This window comes from Mus pahari, chromosome 4, assembly GCF_900095145.1.
Source record: "Mus pahari chromosome 4, PAHARI_EIJ_v1.1, whole genome shotgun sequence".
NCBI classification, from domain to species: Eukaryota; Metazoa; Chordata; class Mammalia; order Rodentia; family Muridae; genus Mus; species Mus pahari.
The window spans coordinates 136,090,905-136,112,040 of record NC_034593.1 but is presented as its reverse complement, the minus strand read 5'-3'; the positions used below and the strand labels follow the sequence as shown (position 1 = coordinate 136,112,040).

General features: G+C 41.4%; 1 protein-coding gene across 38 annotated transcripts in view; it reads left to right on the top strand.

Moving 5' to 3' along the window:
* Nucleotides 1-16,032, top strand: part of Adgrl2 (adhesion G protein-coupled receptor L2) — a 259,127-nt gene extending 243,095 nt beyond the window's left edge. For 8 of the 38 annotated variants that reach the window (XM_029537612.1, XM_029537610.1, XM_029537611.1 and 5 more), the window contains 8 exons: nt 3,306-3,397; nt 4,224-4,268; nt 4,564-4,590; nt 5,274-5,442; nt 8,001-8,129; nt 8,790-8,886; nt 10,479-10,607; nt 13,973-16,032. In XM_029537612.1, the coding sequence (XP_029393472.1) occupies nt 3,306-3,397; nt 4,224-4,268; nt 4,564-4,590; nt 5,274-5,442; nt 8,001-8,129; nt 8,790-8,886; nt 10,479-10,607; nt 13,973-14,727 (1,443 nt within the window). In that variant the 3' untranslated portion in view covers nt 14,728-16,032. Of the gene's footprint in view, nt 1-3,305; nt 3,398-4,223; nt 4,269-4,563; nt 4,591-5,273; nt 5,443-8,000; nt 8,130-8,789; nt 8,887-10,478; nt 10,608-10,831; nt 10,914-11,415; nt 11,546-13,212; nt 13,252-13,972 lie in introns of those variants that run through there. The other 30 variants (XM_029537640.1, XM_029537639.1, XM_029537627.1 and 27 more) reach the window with 16 other exon arrangements.
* Nucleotides 16,033-21,136: the final 5,104 nt, after the last annotated feature.

The following is a 21,136-nucleotide window of genomic DNA, read 5'->3' as shown; positions in this document are numbered from 1 at the left end:
AAACTATCCTCAAATATTATGTTTAAACTCATTAGGATTAAGTAGTATTTGTGTTGGGGGGGGTAGCAACAAAGAACAGAGGGTGAGGCAGAGGATGTTCTACGCAGACAGGACAAGAGGCAGGAGCAGGGACTGTGGCCTTCCAGTGAGAAACAGGGAAATATCTGATTATTGTCATTTCTTTGATATTTCAACGCTTATAGAAGATAGTAAAAATAAAATAGAGAAAGAAAATAAGTTAAAAGTAAATTTTATTTACTTATTGTTTCATTTAACTTATTTTGTTACTTTAAAAAGACAAAGCAGAAAATACTACTGTGGACTAGAACACCACTTATGTCTTGGGAAAAGTGCACTGAAGGAAAGTCAAGCGTGCGGCCCGTAGTCTTACCTGAACACCGTCCATTCTGCCCTGACGTGACTTTTCTGAGCATTTTTTGGAAGCTGCTTTTACCTGCTTTTCTGGGTCTAGATCTGAGCCCCCCATAGTTCCATTTCAAGATTGTCAGGAAGAATTAGAGGAGAGGCTGGCAGTGGAAGTGTATTAAAATATGCCAAGTGGAGAAGCCATAATTCTTTGGTGGGGTGTGCTGCCTCCTGAAAAATCATAGTAACATTATTTATTCTATGACACAAATTTAGCATTAAAATATTCAAACACTGGATCAGTAGGCACCATTGTGTTCCACCCCGTACTCCCGTCTATTCTAGGAACACCCTCTGTGTGTGATGGTGGATGGGCCCTTCACTGTTCAATATCTATGCCATAAACATTTCTTCCATTTCTCAGTATGCTACAAATGATATATGTCACTGAAATTTTATTATTTAATAGGCATGGAGAAAACTCTTAGATGGACAGTTTTCTTTGCCATCTTGTGCCTTAAGAGTTAGCCTTGTGAGCCTCTTTTTATAATTAATTTGTTTAGAAATAATGGCATTTTGTCCTACTAAATATATGCTTGCTCCATTATTTCTGTGTTTTCAAGTCATTTTTCTTCAGAGGCTTGTGTGTGAGTTAACTGAAAGTTCTATGACAGTATGTCATTAGCTATCATTTGCTTTTTTCCATTTCTTTAAATTGGAAATTTTGTAGACACTTGAAAAACAATTTGAATACAAAAACCCATTAAGCATTTTATTATTTTTTTCTGTCATTTTTTGCATCATATTTTTTCCATCATGAGTTTTGGTAGAGTATATTGTATATTTATCCTTAAAGTGATTATCATTTCAGTCTTCTTAAAACACTTAATCTTAAAAGCTAAGATAGGCGTGGTGTATGAGTGTTCAATTCCAGCACTTAGAAGACCAAGTTCTAGGCCTTCCGGAACTACATAGTGTATCAAAAGCAAACAAACAAACACCTCCTCTCCATTCAGAGTACTCAAAGAAAAGTTGAAAGATTTCATCTACCTCTGTAAAGGAGGAGATTGCATTCAGGAGTTGGAGTCCATTGGTTTGTTTACCTTGACGTTGGGTGGTTTGTATTCAGTATATTGAAACGAAGAGTGCCAGCAGCTGCCACCCTAACTAATACACTGGCTTCCAACAGATTCCCAGCAGAGCCTGGGCTTGGTACAGTGTTCCACCTTTCAGACATTCTTTAATGTTACTAGTTAAGGCTACAGCTGCTTAAATAGAAAATTAATGGCATTGTTGCTTTTTCTTTTTTACCCTTTTAAAAACGGTTAGGAATCCTTCTTACCACGATCCTTTAAAAAAGTTATCAGTGTTTACTTCATTGCTACAGAGAGTTCTAATTTCTCAGAGACTGAGCCCATCTTAGGTGTCCACAGCAGGATAAACACATCCTTATATAGCACAGGCCAGTCAATAAAATACTTGTTGGGTGAGAAGTACTGGGTAGTCCATCTCTGAGGATAAAAGTGTGTCTATAAACCAGCTGGAAGAATCCTGTAAAAAGAAAGCAAGAAATGATTCCTGTGGTTTTATCTTCTGTCTGATAACTCTTTTAAGAAGTTAAATATTCTTAGGGGCAAAACAGGTATTTGTTGTAACTAGCATGAAAAGGTAGACCATCTGCCAGCGTGTGTAGGTTACACCCATGAACCTCCTTTTACTCCTTAAAGGAAGCAATTCTACATCTAAGAGGAATAATTAAGGGCACCAGACAAACAAACAATACACCTTGTAAAGTGTTTGCCTTGTTCCCAAACTCGTCAGTGGGGACAGCTGGAGATTTTTAATGAATTGAGCTGTATAATACCTCCTGGTTATAAAATCAGAAGTAACAATGAATTCGTGTGAGGTACTGTGCTTGTTTGGCACTTGGAACTGGTGAAGAGAAGTATGATGGTAACAGTTACATTGGTATCTCTTACCAAGAAACAGCCCATCTCTTCACACAGTGTGTGCTTCCTGGATCTAACCTCGGGTCCAGTGGACCCCAGGTCTTGCTGAGGTCTCCAAGAACCACTAACAGATGTAATTATGAATGAAGGAATGAAATGTCACAGGCACGGGTAGTCCAGCTTAGCTCTGGTCGTGGGATCAAAACGGAAGAGTGTTCCCCTTCCCTCTCAGCCTGGGGCTGGAAGCTGCAGCCTTTTACCAGCCTTTACCTCTCCTCAGTCAAACCTGTAGGGAATCCAGGCCTCTGCATCAAATTCCATCTCTCAAGGTTTGCTTTTAATTGTCCCTTAAAGTGTTCATTCAGCTGAACACTTAGTAGGACTTACTCTGTTGGAAATAACTAAGTTTCATACAGTGTAAACATGAGAAGAAAAGACAAAAGCCTTTTAACATTAGGTGGAAAGTATGCAGACAATGAAAAACTTTACCTTCTCATTAATGTTAACTGTTTTGTGTACTGTGTGTAATTGGTTCCTCTTGATCACCTTAGTGCATGGATCATCCAAGTGTCATTCCATGTGTTTAGTTGGTCAGCATCAAGAAGTAGGTTAGCAGATAGGTCTCTAGAACTCAACAGTTGCTCTTAGAATTCTCTCCAGGGTCTCTATGAGGTGGCTTTTAGGCCTTGGACTACATTTAGCTAGAGAAACTAATCCAGGTTTTTTAATTAATTTAATCATTGCCACATGATACCGACTTAATGAGCTTTCGGTTCCGTGTCGGATGATCTGTTAGATCACTCTTAACAGGCAGGGTGTTTTCCTCACAGCCTGAATCTATCACTGTACACATAAATGAAACTGACTCACTGTACAGTGTCCATATGCTGCAGGGACTAAACTGGGCGAACTCATTAACGACATTTGCAAAATGTATTCTTCTCGCTGTCCATCGTGATCTAATCCGTGTTTCTTTATCCATTAAAACAGCTAAATATTATTTTCCTGGTGATCACGCTGTGCAAAATGGTGAAGCATTCAAACACTTTGAAACCAGATTCTAGCAGGTTGGAAAACATTAAGTAAGTATTTTGTATTTGAAGTCTTTTACTTGACGAGCTCAGTAAAAGATATTCTCCACAGGGAATGCGGGCATTTCTGCCTTCTGGCAACTGTAGACAGGATTCTGAATGAAATCTTACTGATCAAGGTTCAGTTTCCCTGTGACCACATTGCAGGCATTGGTCCAGAAGTAGATAATTTCTGATGTGATCTAGAACGGAGAGATTGTTTCTGTGGCTTCATGGAAATTTCATGTAACTGTAGTGATTTTATCTGAATTTAAAATGCGATTCCAAGCGATGGTCCTGTTTGCATGGCTGACATGATTATATTAAGTTTGTTTTGTTAAATGACTTTTTGATTTGAGAATTCTGAGCAGTTTCTCCTCCTAATCCTGTTTTCCTAAGAGAATTTACTCTATTACTATTGTTATCTCGAAGATTATCTGTTGTTTTCATGCTAATTAAACAGTGTTTACTTTATCTCAATGTTGAATAAAATCTGCAATATTCTATTTGTGAAAATGCTATCTAATTAACCCAAAATTGATAGCTGTTGATTCATTAAATCAGCTATGGAAGCATTTTCAGACTTAATTTTAAAATGTGACTCTTGATGTGGGATTCAAGGAGATATTAAAGTTGGATATGCCAAGATTGTGAAAATACTATTTTTAATGTTTAAAAAAATGGCAGATCTATAGTAAGGGTAATTTTTTTTAAAATTAGATGTTTTAAATAGGTTAGTGCCAGCTTCATTGCATGTTGCATGGTAAGAGAGAGAGCTAATCGTTAGCTTCTCTCTCTTTTCTTCCCTTTCCTCTTTCTGTCTTCTCACCTATACCAGTAATTACCGTGTTTGTGATGGATACTATAATACGGACTTACCTGGGTAAGGCAGAACCCTACATTAACGAACTTCTTATGGCATGATTTATATTTTTTTTTGCAAATCCGTCAGTATCATGAATTGCTCTTAATTTTTATAGTTATTTTGGAGTATCTAATTTGCTGTAGTATCCTTAAACTGTAATGTGCCTTTATTTTTTTTTTTAATTGCTTGCCTCTGCATTTTGACTTCCTTAATTTTGACTAATTTATAAAATATATAAATGAGTTCTTATTACTTTCTATTTTAATTCTGTCTAATAATTTTGTTTCTCTTTTCTGCTTATAATGCTTTCTAGCTATGAAGATAATAAGCCATTTATCAAGTAAGATCATTAGTTAGACATGGAATGCAATGACTTTAAACCCTTCTCATTCCGCCCCGTTTTCTGCAGTTATTTTCGCCTTAAGCTATTCATGATGAAATCTCTGCCAGAATATTTTATTTTAAAGTTTTATTTTGAAGTGTGTGTGTGTGTGTTTTTTTAAATCTCATTTCAGCTAGGTCTTTTCATACTCTCATTGTAACTTCCTAGGCTCACCTACGACTAGTTTATTAGAGTCTGAAGTTTAGGCTCTCCGTGATTATCTGCCATTTAACCTTTCTGTGGGTGTGTCACGTTATCTGATATCATCTGAGTACACCACAGGAAGAAAAATACAGGAGTAAACTAATTAAGGACTCCTTATTTTCTTCCACTAAAATTCACGTGAAAGGCAATAAAGGCACGGGGGATATTTTACACCTTGCATTTTAATATAGTTTTGGTACCTGTTCATTCTGGAGCGAGAAAAGGCCAAACCCACTGTTGCTGTGCTCCTGGAAGCTGCAGTACTAAATGCTCTTCTTTCTTAATCGGCGGAAGGTTAAAGCCAAAAGCTGTTGAGTTTGGGTGAACGAACATAGAGCAAGTCACCCTCTCCTACTGAGTCGATGCTAAATGAGAAATTAGTGTGGCTCCCTTCATTGAATCTGTGTAAATAAAAGCACTCCACTTTCTTTTTCCAGGTCTTGGGTACTTGGTGCGTTCGCCCTGCTGTGTCTCCTGGGCCTCACCTGGTCCTTTGGGTTGCTTTTTGTTAACGAGGAGACTGTTGTCATGGCTTACCTCTTCACCGCCTTTAATGCTTTCCAGGGACTGTTCATTTTCATCTTCCACTGTGCTCTTCAAAAGAAAGTAAGTACAGGGCATCTCTGGAGAGAGGCTCAGTGCCCTTGGCCTTGGCCTTGAAAATGGGTTTATAGAAGATTTCTCCTGAAGCTGGCTTGTTCATAAACAGCGTCATACTTCAATTGTCTGTAATACCTGTCTAGAAATATAAGCGTCCATGCAGAGTTGCATAGCAACAGTCATCTTTTGAATCTCCGTTTGGAACTACAGCAAACTAGCTACTTACATTATGAGTCCTTCTTTGATGGAAGGCTTTGTGAAACACCTGTGCATACCTAAAGACTTACACACACACACACACACACACACACACACACACAAAACAAGGTTAACTTCAGTCTTAGCTCACTAACAAGAATGCAGCCGTCCAAAATGAAAATGAATCCAGGGACAAATAGCATTAATTTTTAAAGACCCAGACATGCAAAATATTAATATTGATGTTGCCTTTTGAGAGATTTCGAAAGATCTAAACCGGCCATCCTTTAGTGCTTCACCTCTGATTACTTTGTCCTGATTTCATGCCCAGGAAGTTGAGTCAGCAAATATGATTTTGAAAATGAAAGCTGAGGATGAAACCCTTGAATCCGTAGCTAGAACCAGGGAAACACGTAGCTGTCATTGAAGTGTAGGCCGCGCCTCTCACCAGAATCGCCCTTCCCCGCCTGCGAGGCTGATGGAGTCTTTTGATTCTGTTATTACTACTTGGTCACTAAATTGAACAGAGAGAGAGAACCGTGAAAGTGAAAACTATTAAGTTTTCAGCCCTGACAAGATGATAGGGTTGTTACTTCCATCAGTTTTGAATAAGCTGTAATTTTGAGATAATGATGGTGGAACGTGAAATACTGACAGATAATGTACAGTCACAGCAATATAGGCATTAGGCAAAACCAACACCGGAAAGTGTTAGTTGGATAAAATACCATTTTGATTGCCATTGTCTTGGTTATACAGCCTTTCAGAGCTACTAATGGCTGTTACATGTGCAGGAAAATTTCCTAAGGTATCCTGTGTTTTAATAACAGTGTACTTGAAAATCTTAAACATCGTCCAGGGATATCCTTGGTAAGCACCACCTTTCAGTGTAAAGACATACTATGTAAATGAGCATTCTGCATAAAGCATTCCATTAAAGATTGATCGTTTCCCAAAGGCCGTGGCCACCAGCTTCGGCGGAAAGCTTAGCCTTCGCTGCAGAGGTCCGAGGAGATAGCGTCTCCCTGTTCCTGTGTCATCCTTGACCATGAAGTGTTCACTGTATTTTTATGTTAATAACTACATTTTAAAAGTATCATGTGTCCTGCCCTTCTTATGAACATGTTCCACACTGTCTTACATGTGTCTCAGTGGGTGTTGCCATGATAGATTCTTAGGAATATGACATAAAAATGGTTAAGTTGAAAAAAAGAAAATCAAAGCTTTGTTTTTCTGTATGAGTGAACACAGTAGAGCCCAGGGAATGTGTTGAAAGCATACTGCTGTTCATGTTTGTCCTAATATGTCTCACTTCGTGAACTGAGAAGGTGACTGTACAATTATGCTTAGGCTTGGAGAGTCGTCTGGTAGCAGAAATTTTATAATTTTGGAAGGAGTGTCAGTCTGGACCTTTGTAGGGAAGTAACAGATTAAATATGAGGAGGGCATGGCCTCAAATGTTTTGTAGTCTACTAGAAAAGATTTTTGTTTTGTCTTCAGTTTTTCCTGGTCTATCTTAATTTCAAAAAATCTAACTTTAATGTACAAAACAATGTTAATCCACCAGTAGTATATAGATACCCACACATATCAGCCCCTTCCCACAGCTCCCTCCGCACCTTTATACCACTCGCTGTCCACAAGAGAAGCCCATCTCAGTGGCTTGGATCTCACAGCCTGAAGGTTAAGCTAAACTTCCTTTTAGGTTAGTCAGTGTTTGTGTCGAATCGTCTACTCCAGCTTCAGGGAACAAAGCAAAGGACATGGGTAACAGGTCCCTACGAACGGAAGCTGCAGGTTCACATGCTGTCTGCTAGTGGAGTGCAGAGGCTCTGTAGGTTCCACAGATCCATCCTTCCTATTGGCAAATATATGAAAGTACAACTTACGGGCTTTCTTCTAGTGCCAAACACACCTTGTCTGTGCAATCTAGAAGTTCAGGTATTGACTCCTGAGGAAGGCTAAGCTCACGAATCATCAGGATGGACTTCCATATTGATTATGTTAAGCAATGATGATGACAAGTCTTTTGGATCAATATTTTGCTGAAATCATAGTTGCTAACTATTCAGATAGAGCACACCTTTGCTGTATCCCTTTTCATTGGAATTTGCATAATAGTAGCAGACAGCAAAGCCTCTGGAGATGAGATCTTAAAGCTACCACCGGCCTGTCTTCAGGACGGACAGAGCTTACTTGGGTGACTAATATTTCAGCACCTTGCATTGAACTTGAGTCGAGTTCATCCTGTCTTCTCATTGGAAGTTTAGTCTCTCTCAGTTGTCTTCATTGCTCATTTAATTAGAGAGAGTGGGAGAAGCCAGCGCGCTCACAGCAATCCCCTGTCTTGTGCTTCTTCAATCCAGGTACGGAAAGAATATGGCAAGTGCTTCAGACACTGGTACTGCTGTGGCGGCCTCCCGACCGAGAGCCCGCACAGCTCTGTGAAGGCATCCACCACCCGCACCAGTGCCCGGTACTCCTCTGGCACACAGGTAACCGAGAGCTTGACAGTGTCTTTAATTAACCTTATTTATAGAAAGCCCGCAGAGATGTGTTCTGTTTAGACACACTAATTGTTTCCTCCTTGTCCTCATGTAGGTAGTTAGTACTACCCTCTTTTAGGATCTCGATTTCAGTCTCTTCTTAAATATGTAGTCTGGGTGTTGAGGTACGAGCATCCTTTTTGAGGAACTTACTTGATTGTGCTCCAAGGTCATCTAGGGACAGTATTTAGTAGACAGACACCACAAGTCATTTAATAATTCTCCACTTTAAAGGAGAAGGCCATAAAATAACATGTAAGAAAGGAAGATGAAAGCCAGGTTTGATGATACAGGCCCATAATCCTGGCCCTAGCGAGGTGGAGGCAGAAGATTCATGAGCGTCCTTGGCTACAGAGTGAGTTGTGGCCAGATTGGCCTCCATAAACCCTGTCACAATAAGTAAATAAACAAACTAACAGACCCACCGAGGTGATTAGATTAAAGATCACACAGCCTGTAGAAGAGGAGCAGGGCAGTATTGCCGTCCTCACTTTTGAAGGCCCAAACTCCAGTGGTATACTAATGATTCAGGGTGGATCAATGTGTTGTCGGTGAGGGAAGCCCAGGAACTGAAGGTAATGTGCTTGTCTTGCTGTTTGGTATCAACAGAGCCGTATAAGAAGGATGTGGAATGACACCGTGAGGAAGCAGTCTGAATCGTCTTTTATCTCAGGTGACATCAATAGCACTTCTACCCTTAACCAAGGTCAGTTATCGGGGGAATCGAGGGGACAGCGTGAAGGTTGTGCTTGTGCGAGCTTAGACTGAGGGAATCCGGGGGACAGCGTGGTACAGCCCGAAGTTGTGCTTGTGTGAGCTTAGACTAAGGCTAGAGGAGACACACCCTTCTTACCCGGGGGTTTAGATCACCAGTTGTTAAACTTTGGGGGTCAACTTAAAACATTAGTCATCAAAGTATGTATAGATTTATATTATTTCCATAAGATAGTGGAAGAAAATATCATTTAAAGCTCCACATTAACAGTACGTGGGTGGAAAAATTAGTTGTTGAAAGTGTACCTTGTTACGGAGCAAAAGCTTTCTCTGATTAGCACACACTGTCCTTTCTAAGGCATCTAGGCAAATCGTCTTCCTTTAGGTCCTAGTAGAAGTAAAGTAACCATTATCTATGTAAAATGGTGCCAATTCACATTGAAAATTTAAATAGTTCTCTCAAAGATCCTTTATTTTATATCTCTAAAGTAAATATTAAGTGGCAAAACATTTGTAGTAAATTAATATGCATGGAAGTATATAAACCAGGTTCCCCCATAGAGTTCCATGGATTGAGTATAATCCACTTAGATGTATAATATGAACCATTTTAGTCCCTAAATGGCAAAGGTCAACAATGTAGGAGCTTAGCAAGGTTAAGGCATGACTATGAAAACCACGGATTCTTCCAAATAGAGTTTAGGCCTCAAGTGTGGAGAATTGGCATCATTTTAAGTTTTGATTTAGTGCTCGGTGATAGATACAACTGTATGGCCGAAGTTCAGCTGTGTGTGGAAAGGGTATCTGTATGACGTCCATACCAGCCTAATTTTGACCTCGTTCTATTCAGACTAGGTTAGTGGCGCAAAGGTGTCTGGCTTAGCGGTTACAGTGAGTCAAGTCTTCGATGCACCTTTGCCCAGAGTTACCGTAATTCTGTGGACATGATTGTCACCTAGGAAAGTTTTAGACTCGCTTATGAAACCTGGCAAATGAGAGTACAGAACAAACATGCTTGTCCCAGTCTAATCATTCTTGTGCCCCTCCCTCCCCCGCCCCAACCAGCATGTGTGCCTTTGCCTTTAATGAGTGTAGCCTTTTGCAGTTTGCCGTCCTTCTGACATGTCTGTGGAAGCTGCTCTCCCCCCCCGCCCCTGCTTGTGTGCAAGTCAGTATTAACACAGATGTTTTCATGAGGGACAGTCCCACACCTGTAAGTCTGAAAGTCTGAGATTCCCTCTGCTGGGCCTTAGTGGTTAGGGTTTTAATATTAAGCAGTAGCATCATGAAGTATAATGTTGATCTCCATGCATTTAATTGGCATTTTTGTTTAACAGTGATTTTGTATAAATTAGTAAATGTCATTCTCAGCAGGTGTTTACTTGGGAGACTTAGAAAGCACCTGCGAATTACCGGAATTTAACTCCCCTCTCTCCTCCAAATTAGTAGTTCAAATAGTCAGGAAAATTCCGGCAGACTTGCCATTGCCAGCCCCACCCACTGCCCGATGAATGAAGTAAAAGCACTGCAACCGTAACCCTGAGAGAAACACTGACGGACTCTTTTTCTGTTTCTTTGCTTTAGGGATGACTGGCAATTACCTACTAACAAACCCTCTTCTTCGGCCCCACGGCACTAACAACCCCTATAACACACTGCTCGCTGAAACAGTTGTATGTAATGCCCCTTCAGCTCCTGTGTTTAACTCGCCAGGTGTGCTTACACTTACAAATAAAACTATCTTTCTGTGCTGCTAAACAGAGCTCTGAGCCTATTTCTAAAATAACTCATTGCTATACATTTATTATTCTTACGTCTTTACTTTCTCAAATTAAGAAGGAAGGTGTCACCCATGCCAGGCATGTAAAACTGCACTATATTATAGTCAGAGCCCAGTCGGGATAGGTTTGCAGTAATTGTCCATGTTTTTGACACAGGTGGCATAAATCTTAATATATTATTACAGGACTGACATCACATGGTCCGAGAGCCCATCTTCAAGATTTATATCATTTAGAGGTATCTTATCTATATAATATATTGTTCAGTTGACTCTAAACATTGCTGACAAATTTTGCTTCTGGAATGAGCTAGCTGAGGATAATTTGGATGTCTGGGTGTGGAGAGCTACACCCGGCATTATCAGTAGAATCAAACTATAGTATAGTGCAGCTTTATGTAGTTTTCCTGTTTTGTAAGGAACTATGGGGGTTCAGGATCTATTAAGCCAGTCTGTATCCCGTGCTTTGAATAGGGGGAGGGTGGATGTTTCACTCACCGGTGCTGTCTACTGTATTTGCTAGCTTATTAAAAACCTACTTAAGGGTAATTTTAAGATCTTGGTAAATTTTAACATATGGTTAAACCTAGCTTATAATGCTTGTGAGTAACAATTGCAATTAAACGGAGGCTTTTGTTTCCGGTTTGTTGTTTCTGTTCTCCTTGCGATTCCTGGGTATCGTAACCGCAGCTTCTCTTTTCGTTTTTCTTTTTCCCTCACTTTCCTCACGCTCTCCTCTAGCAACCTACAGAGAGACAAGTATGGGAGTCAAACTTAACTTTGCCTATCAAATGTAAATTTTTTCAGCATGATTTTTAACGGGCACAATTAAAACGTACCTAGCAGTCATGAAGTAGAGTCAGCGGGCAAGTGGTTCACAATTTGCAACCAAAAAAAAAAAAAAGTTACCAAATTCCAACAGTGCATCTGTGTGTGCTGGCCTTCAGTAGTCCTAGAGGTCTGTAGCAGACGCTGTCCACACTGAAGTCTGTGTAATGCTGAAATAATTTGCTCTAGAAAGCCTGAAGTACTTTCAGCCAAAACGCTTAATAATTGACTTATCATTTCTGCATTCCCACAGTAATCTTGCTACAGGCTATGCAAAGTCTTCAAGTGAATTACCTGAACATGGGCAGAAAGAGATGCCTCTTCAAAACCAGAGAGGTCTTAAATCTGCAGTCTATCACAGAAAACACCCTTTGAGTTATACCCAGCGTCTATTATTTCACACGTTGGGAGCCATGATAGAAAGGAAACCACGTTGCAGGGGAAACGAATGCCGGCATCTTAGCCGTGTGGCAACCGAAGAGTGCTCAGCTTGTACTAACCATAGCCTTAAACGTGAACGTGCATACGCACTTACTTGAGGGACCCAACCCAAGTGAGCTAAGGAAGCCCTTACAGATAACAATCGCAGCGTCATTTCCGTAGCGTAGTGCATGGAACATGCTGTAAACGGAATGGACGGCTTTTCCAAACGGAGAGAATGGGTCCTTATGAGACAGTGAGTGGCCGGCGAGTCCCGACCCTCTGTTCCCACGGGAGCTAATGCTGTCTCGGCCATCGATCGGTATCGGTCATGGAGTTGGGACCATCCACAGACGTGGTTTTTTGAAGGGCGTTGTTTTCTAAGATAACTGCAGCTTTAAGAGTGGAGTGAGCACTGCGGAGAGCGCTCCTCCTTCTCTGAGGATGAGTTTCCCCGACCCTCTCCAAGCCTTGCATACAATGCAACAGCTTCACAGTGGCCAGCCTCATTCCGTAGCCTCACGCCACACCGTTGGTTTGCTTGTTTATTTATTTATTTTTAATTTTTCTTTTCAGACCTCTCTGTAGACAGATGCCTTTTGTTTCCCCCCCTTTAGGGCTATGAGGTTGAAGAACCTAATTCCCCGCATCGTGTACACCATTTAATTTCCTCTCTCACTTTTTCCCATTTGCTCCACTATCACTGTGACGTCTTAGTTTACATGTCTCTGTGTCTGAAAATACAGCTCCTATCCAAATACCGCATGTTGCCACTGATCCTTCTTCCTCCTGAGCCTCTCTTCATATCGCAAGCAGATGTATCCAATCTCTCATTCTCTTAAAAATAATAATAATTTAAAAAAAAAACTATGTATTAGCCAAGGCTGACACCTTCTCCCATTCCATAGTTAATATCGCTTCTTGGTTTAATTTCTGTGACCCATACTTAGGAACCCTCTAACATTTCTGCATTTGCCCTCCATACCTATGGTGTCTCTGGGCCAGTCTTGCACTGTAGTCTCTGCTGGATCATTTGGTACTGTCACTGTGACTGATGCAGTCTGCAGGGCTGCGGGCCAACTTTGACCTTTGGAAGCCCAAGGCCGTTGCTATTAAACATACCATGAAGTAACAAACACAACTCAAAATAACGAGACGTCCTCAATGAAAAGTCAAAGCTGCTTTTGCTGGGAATCTCATTTGTTGAACCCTTGCTCTGACTAAGTTGCTGAAGCTTAGAAATTCTTCATCATGTTACAATAAATCATTTTACTTTCTTTTATATATCAGCTACTCTTAGGCCAGATAGCCTGAGCAGACAGACATAATGTGAGTTGTCCAGAATGAGTCACCCCACCTGCTGTCTGTCTTGTTGTTGGATGGTGTTTGTGGACCCTGGTCCTGTCAGTATGAAAGATGCCTGACTCTGTTCCACATGAATTCCTTGTATCTGTCCCATTTTTTTTTTCCCATTCCCTTTTTTTGTTTAACTTCATCTCCAGACAAAAGGAAATGTTAGAACGTTGTTTAAAAATTGCTTGCCAGTCCTGTGGGCTTCTGTTGTACGTTGCCTTTTTTGGTTTCTGTTATGTGGCTTGTTCCTTTTTTAATTTAGTGTTGTTTAGGACAAATTCTGTTGATTTTATTTTATGAGCCATGGTCTTGTACTTTAAAACGTAACGTCACTTATAAAATTGCTTTGCATTAACTATGCAAGGGCATGGAGCGAAGTCTTGTTTGTAAATGTGTCAAAAATTGGACTAAAACCTGATTGATGAACTACTGTGTCCCCCTAAATTGATGAAGTAATATACTGTCTGCCATTTTCCCTCCCTGGAAAACAGTATCATTTTTATAACACTTCTTCCTGTTATCTAAGGGTTGCAACTGTTTACCGTTGGGAATGCGGGAAAGCCGGGCACCATTGGCGTGCTAGGTTTCAAATTCAACTTTGTCCTGAACGACATTAAAACATTTTGTATAGGAAAAGTGAAGTTTCTTGAGGAAGGCGCAGAGGCAGTAACGGTAACCCCGCCCTTTTCTGTTGTAGGACATTCACTGAACAATGCCCGGGACACAAGTGCCATGGATACTCTACCGCTAAATGGTAACTTCAACAACAGCTATTCCCTGCGCAAGGCGGACTACCACGACAGCGTACAGGTCGTGGACTGTGGACTAAGTCTGAACGACACCGCGTTTGAGAAAATGATCATTTCAGAGTTAGTGCACAACAACCTCCGGGGCGGCAATAAAACCCACAACTTGGAGCTCAAGCTCCCGGTTAAACCTGTGATTGGCGGCAGTAGCAGTGAAGATGACGCGATTGTGGCTGACGCCTCATCTTTGATGCATGGTGACAACCCAGGGCTGGAGTTCCGCCACAAAGAGCTGGAGGCGCCGCTCATCCCCCAGCGGACTCACTCGCTTCTGTACCAACCCCAGAAAAAAGTGAAGCCGGAGGCAACCGACAGCTACGTCTCCCAGCTGACGGCCGAGGCCGACGACCACCTCCAGTCCCCCAACAGAGACTCTCTGTACACGAGCATGCCCAACCTAAGAGACTCTCCCTACCCGGAGAGCAGCCCGGACATGGCAGAGGACCTGTCTCCCTCCAGGAGGAGTGAGAATGAGGACATTTACTATAAAAGTATGCCCAATCTTGGAGCTGGCCGCCAGCTCCAGATGTGCTACCAGATCAGCAGGGGCAATAGCGACGGTTACATCATCCCCATTAACAAAGAAGGGTGCATCCCGGAGGGGGACGTCAGGGAAGGACAGATGCAGCTGGTGACAAGTCTTTAATAGTACAGCTAAGGAATTCCTAGGGCCACATGCAAGTATTAATTGATAGAGACGCTGCCAGCGGGGCCCTGCAGCTCCTTCCAACTTGGCCAGAAGACTCGGCTCTGTTGGCCCATGATTCTCCACTGTAGGAAAACAAACCAGACTGAACCTCGCAGTTCTGTGAATTTTTATAAAACATGCAAAAACTTTGTATATACACAGAGTATACTAAATTGAATTATTTGTTACAAAGAAAAAAGAAATGCCAACCAGGTATTTTACGTTTCTGCTGCTGTGTAGAGAGATTGTAAAACAAACAAGAGACCCTCCCGGCCATGTTCCTTGCGGCAGTTGGTGAACTGAGTCTGTAAATAGGGCCCTACCTTTTTTTGTTGTTTTGTTTTGTTTTTGGTTTTTGTAGGCCTGCATTGTATTATATACAAGACGTAGGCTTTAAGATCCTGTGGGACAAATTGACTGTATCTTACTTTTCCTGACAAGACTTGGAAAAGCAGGAGAGAGATTCTGCACCCGTTTGCACTTCCCTGCAAACCTTTTACATTATGGCAACAACTGAAACCATGTCGAACCAGTAGCAATCAAGCCACAGGCCTTATTTCATGTTTCCTCAACTGTACAATGAACTATTCTCATGAAAAAAAAATGGCTAAAGAAATTATATTTTGTTCTATTGCTAGGGTAAAATAAATACATTTGTGTCCAACTAAAATATCATTAAAATAATTTTAAAAGAGTTTGGAGAAAATATTGTGTCGAGCTCTTGGTTGCACAAAATAGGCAATGTTTCTTCTTCCACCCATCATGGTGACCTCTGCCCATCTTTGTTGATTTCCCACTGTAGACGGCGTCTGCTGCGGCCACTTAGTCCCCTTTCTTACATTTAAATTTCTTATTGCCAAAAGAGTGTGTTTTATGGGGAGAAAACTCTTTGAAGTCCTGCCATGCCTTGCACAAATGTGGGGAAATCTGGAGGTCTTGAGTCAACCCTCTGTTTATTCTGGAACAGAGGGCGAAGGGGTCACTGGGCACTTCTCACAAACTTTCTAGTGAACAAAGGTGCCTATTCTTTTATAAAAAATAAAATAAAATAAAACAAATATTACTCTTCCATATTCCTTCTGGCTATATTTAGTAATTAATTTATTTTATGGTAAAGTTCTAATGACATGTAAATTGTTTCAGCAAAGCTCTGCTCTTCTTTCAAGCCCTTTGTGTAAAGCTGTTAATAACGAGCCTATTACTAATATCCAGTGTAAAATTTAACACGGTTTGACAGTAAATAAATGTGAATTTTTTCAAGTAGTAACGTGCACTTTTATGTATGTTAAGCAGTAGACTCGACCAAGGTGGTCCTTTCCAATCCCATCTCCCCCTCTGCTTAGGAACCCTCAGACTGTAACCATAGTTACTAAAAGAATAGAAGCAAGTTGGCCTGCTTATCCTTTGCAGTGAAAAGAAGAATAGACTTGTATCCTAAATATCTCTCATACAGAGACAAAAATCTGTAAAATGAGTTGTAGTGGGAACTAAAATTTGCAAAATCAATGAAAGATTATAATTCTAACACTGAATTTGAACAGAAAAATATACCTGATTTTTTTTTCTCCCTTCAATAGATACCTGAGTATTGTGCAAAGTTTAGAGCCCTGAAACACATGCTCCCAGCTTATGAATCGTTAAAAATAGACTGCTCGGAGTGGCGAGGTCTGTAATGATGGAAAGCTCTTGCTCCAAATGCAAACGTTACAGTTGACTTTCCACGGACAGATCTTTCTGGTTTGTAATGTTAGCATCTCTACCCCAGTCTTCCCAAGCTTGGTGTCCTCAGCTGCTTCTCAGTGAGACATCACTTTACACAGACGCAGTGGGATGTGCCTAAGGAGTTTTAAAAGGGTATCTTTTTCTTTAGAAATGTTTATTAGGATATGTGTTTACTCATACAAATATGAGATTTGCCTGTATGAGTGTCTGTACTACACACACACCTACTACACTCAGATGCCAGAAACAACTACCAGGTCCCCCGAAACTGTAGTTACAGACAGTCGTGAGCTGGCATGTGGGTACTGGGAATTGAACCTGAGTCCGCTGGAAGAGTGGCTGAACTTCTGAGCCATCTAGGGAGCTGCAAGAGAATAATTTCCAAACTTGTATTCACATAGTTCATGAAAGGCACAGTAGACCCTAGAAATGTCTGAAGACAATCCATACTGTCACATATGATACCATCAGTATCCAAGGGGAACTGCCATCACAAGCTCAGGGCCCAGGCTTTACCATCTCCTGAGAAAGAGTCCATGTGATTGGTTGGCTGAAATGCCCAGAGTTTATGAAAGCATTTGCTGGAAGAGGGTGTTGCAAAAGTGGGCATTGGCATTTCGGCCTTCTTGCGCTTTCTTAAACTCCACACTAATTTCTGCATATAAACTAGACAGCATCAGTCTGCTTTCATCATGAATTTGGAAACGGAAAAACTAAGAAAAGGAAAGGGTGTGTGGACTACTCAATTAGTCTCACTTATCTCTCTCCCAAGTCGGTCCTCAGAACTCAGAAATAACGAGAACAAGTACTTGATCTTGAAGTGGTTAGTGGTCTGTTTATAAAAATCATTTTCTATTTGTCTTTACCCCAAACAGTACAATTTGGAAATTCATCTTTGCTGCCAAAATGTTTTAAAAACAAACTGAAAGGAATCTGTATATCGCCCCCTATAGGATTCCTCCTAGCACAAGGTGATTTTTATGTTTAAAATTAGGAATCTAGCGGCTAGACTTGTATGTGTGTGCGCGCACACACACACACACACACATGCATGGGTGCAAACATGTCTGTGCACACATACTCACACATGCATGCATGGGCACTCTTATGTGTTGTGTGGATGAACTTGCCTTTATGGATTGGCACATGTGTCTGTCAGAAGTTAACTTTAAGGTGCTTTCGTTAATCACTTCACTCTGTTTTGGAGAGAGGGTCTCCCTGAACTCGGAGCTCACCACTTTAGAGAGAATGGCTAGCCAGATCTAGTTTTCAGGATCTTCCCTTCTTCCCCTGCAGCACTGGGGTTACAAGCACAGGCTGGGATCTCAACTGAGGTCCTCAGGCCTGTATAGCAGTCACTTTTCACTAAGCCATAGAACTTTTTTAAAAAAATTAACTGCTGATGGCTTTTTTTATTTGTCCACTTGCTTTGAGTCTGCTCCAGTACTCCTGGCTACACAGTTCTTACATCCCTGGGATGTTGTTTTGTTTTGATGGGTTTGTAATTTATAATATTGCTCTACCATCGCTTTCCCTGGGAATAACTCTTCTTTGTCTGGTAATAAGAGGAATGCTGTCTGTCGTCTGTTTATCTTAGATGTGCTTCATACCAGTTGTACGTTCATGTTCACTTTGAATGCTTTTATAGTCGGTTATACAGAAGCTGATACAAATTGTGTAAATACAGTCCCAGGTCTGCTTCGGTCAAGTTCATTAGAGGTAGCATGGTAGCAGGTAAAACAGTGATTATTGGAATGAAACCATGACTTGCAATCACACCACACAAACACACACACACACACACACACACACACACACAAACAAACACACATGAAAGAAAAAAATAGGACAAATTCCTTGCCTGTTTGCGTAAAAGCAAATTTCATGTGCCTTTTTTTTTTTTTTTTTTTTTTTCTTGTGGGCAGAAGAAAGGTATTCAAGACGGTTTACGTGTTCAGATGAGTAGAGCAAGGGGTGATGTATGTTTCTCTCAACTCAAGCTTAAAACTTGGGCTTACAACTGAACTTTACTCTGCTTCCATGGGATGGGGTGGGTCCAAATATTTGAACTATAAAATTTTTACTCCTTATAATTTTTCTTAAAAAAATAAAAACTTGAAAGGTGTACCTCCCAGCAGGTTTTCTGGAAGGAAGCCAGCTCGTCTTATTTCTTGACCCTGAAGTTTTCCCTAGGGATGGTCCACCCTACCACATTTCACAAAGATAACAGCTCCAGATCACTCCTTTTCCGTCAAATGACTGCATTAAATCTCAAGCTTCAGTAGGAAAACTTATCGGCGAGTGGGGAAAAAAGAAACGAGGCTGCTTCCCAGTGCCATAAAACCAAGATGTTTGGGTGAGAGTGCCTTCCAGGTGCCCCTGCTTTGGGACCTCAGAGAGCACACACAGATCAGAGCAGGAGCCTTAGAGTTTGGATGGCTGGACTGGATCTGGGATAAATGGTGATGGTCTTCACTATTGCTCACAGTGGGATTTTCTGTCGGGTCAGATGAAGTCTCCAAAGGAGACACAAGGTTAGCCGAGACCACCACCGTGCCGGAAAGTGTGACCATCTGGAGGTGAGAGCATCTTCAAGCAACAAGTCCTTTGCCCACGTTACCTGTGCGTCCTAGGGAAGTATTGAGTACTAGTGGGGACTGACAGGTACCCAAAGTTCATCTCAAGGTCATGTGGCCACTGACCTGAGCTGGTAAGTCCAGAGAGGCATCTTCCTGTCAAAAACAAACAAAACATGAGCAATAACTTTGAAATTCCCAGGTGATGAATGTGTGTCTTTTTCAATAGACCTCTCCCAGCTCTCTGGCATCCCCCTCTCCCACCCCCGCAGCCCCCCACCTCAAAGACATTCCTGTTCTTCTCAGAAGTCCTGACAGGCAGGTTTGATTTTTAAAAGCCTATTGTTTCTAGAAGTTTTTCTAAATAGGGTGCACGATGTCATTATGTATACAGGTCTTAGTGTTACAGATGAGTGTTTGGAATTAGAACTAACACCTAGGAAAGCCAGTGCCCGTGAGCTTGCTATACTCTTGACCTGCTATAGATAACACACACACACACACACACACACAAACACACACTTCTGCACACTTTCTATTCTGTGCCTATTGAAGCTGAAAGACAAAAAACCTTGTGGAGATATTTAAAAGGCACAGCTATCCTTAAGCAAGCCAGTGCCTAAGAAGTGAGCAAGCAAGCGAGTGCACAAGCAAGTGAGCCTAAGAGACCAAAGGCGACTGAGCAGTCTGTGCAGGTTTTCACTAGCAGTTTTGAATCATGAGTCAGAATTTGGCTCTTGAAAAAAGCATTTTAGCATTCCTAGCCACATGGCTTTCTCATTTGACTTTATTAGGAAAAAAAAAGAAAGAAAGAAGAAAGAAAGAAAGAAAGAAAGGAAGGAAGGAAGGAAGGAAGGAAGGAAGGAAGGAAGGAAGGAAGGAAGGAAGGAAGGAAGAAAAAATTCTTTGCTCTCTCTTAAAAGAACTGCAGGGACAAAAATGGGCAAGAGACTTAGAGAAAGGCAGTTCAGTGACCGGCCCAACTTGGGATCCATCTCAAGGGAAGACTTCAAGGCCTGACAATATCACTGATGCTATAGTGTGCTTACAGACAGGAGCCTAGCATGGCTACCCATGAGAAGCCCAAAAAGCAGCTTTCTGAGACAGAAGCAGAAACTTACCCCCAACCACTGGACTGAAGTTGGGGACCTCTGTGGTTGAATGAGGGAAAGGCTGGAAGAAGTTGAGGAGAAGGAAGATCAGCAGTCTCAACTAAACTGGCTCCCTGAGTGTTTTATAAAAAGATAAGGGGAGGGAATATGGTTTGGGTGGAGGTGTAGTCAGGTGTGAGGAAATGGTGCGCCTATGCCAGGTAACTGTGGGGCAGAGCATAGACAAAACACAACCACCAGCAGCCAGGCATCATACACTAGCTGGTCCCAGGCCTGACACAGACAGCAGAAGACTGCCTGGCCTGACCTCAGTGAGAGAAGAGGCACCTACACCTAGAGAGACTTGAGACCCCAGGGAATGGAGAGGCCTGGTGGGGTGGGGGTGGGGCCATCCTCTTGGAGGTGGGAGGAGGAATGGAATGAGGAACTGTTGGAGGGCAGAGTTGGAAAGGAGTAATGACTAGACTGTCAAAAAGATTAAAAAATAAATAAATAAATAAATAAATAAATAAATAAATAAATAAATACGGAAGGCTGACCGCAGAGATCCAAGAGGAGCAATTATGATAGCTGTTAGAGGGTGTTGACCAGAATAAAGACTGGTGGTTTTCTCATGAAGTATCAATCATGGTGAGTAGTTGGCTTTCACACACAAACATGGGCTGTCTGATGTTTAAAAGATAACCTGAGCAGTTTTGTGGCATCAGTGTTTCATGTTGGAACAGGAATACATTTGCCACTGTGTGCCTCTTCATAGCTGCTGAGGGAACTCCTGGCCGGCTGCCTCCTAAACACTGTGCGCTTGTTTCATTCAGTCCTCTCCCCGGTCCTCTGAGAGTTTTCATTTCCTACTTTTACAGAAAGAAAGAAAGAAAGAAAGAAAGAAAGAAAGAAAGAAAGAAAGAAAGAAAGAAAGAAAGAAAGAAAGAAAGAAAGAAAGAAAGGAAGGAAGGAAGG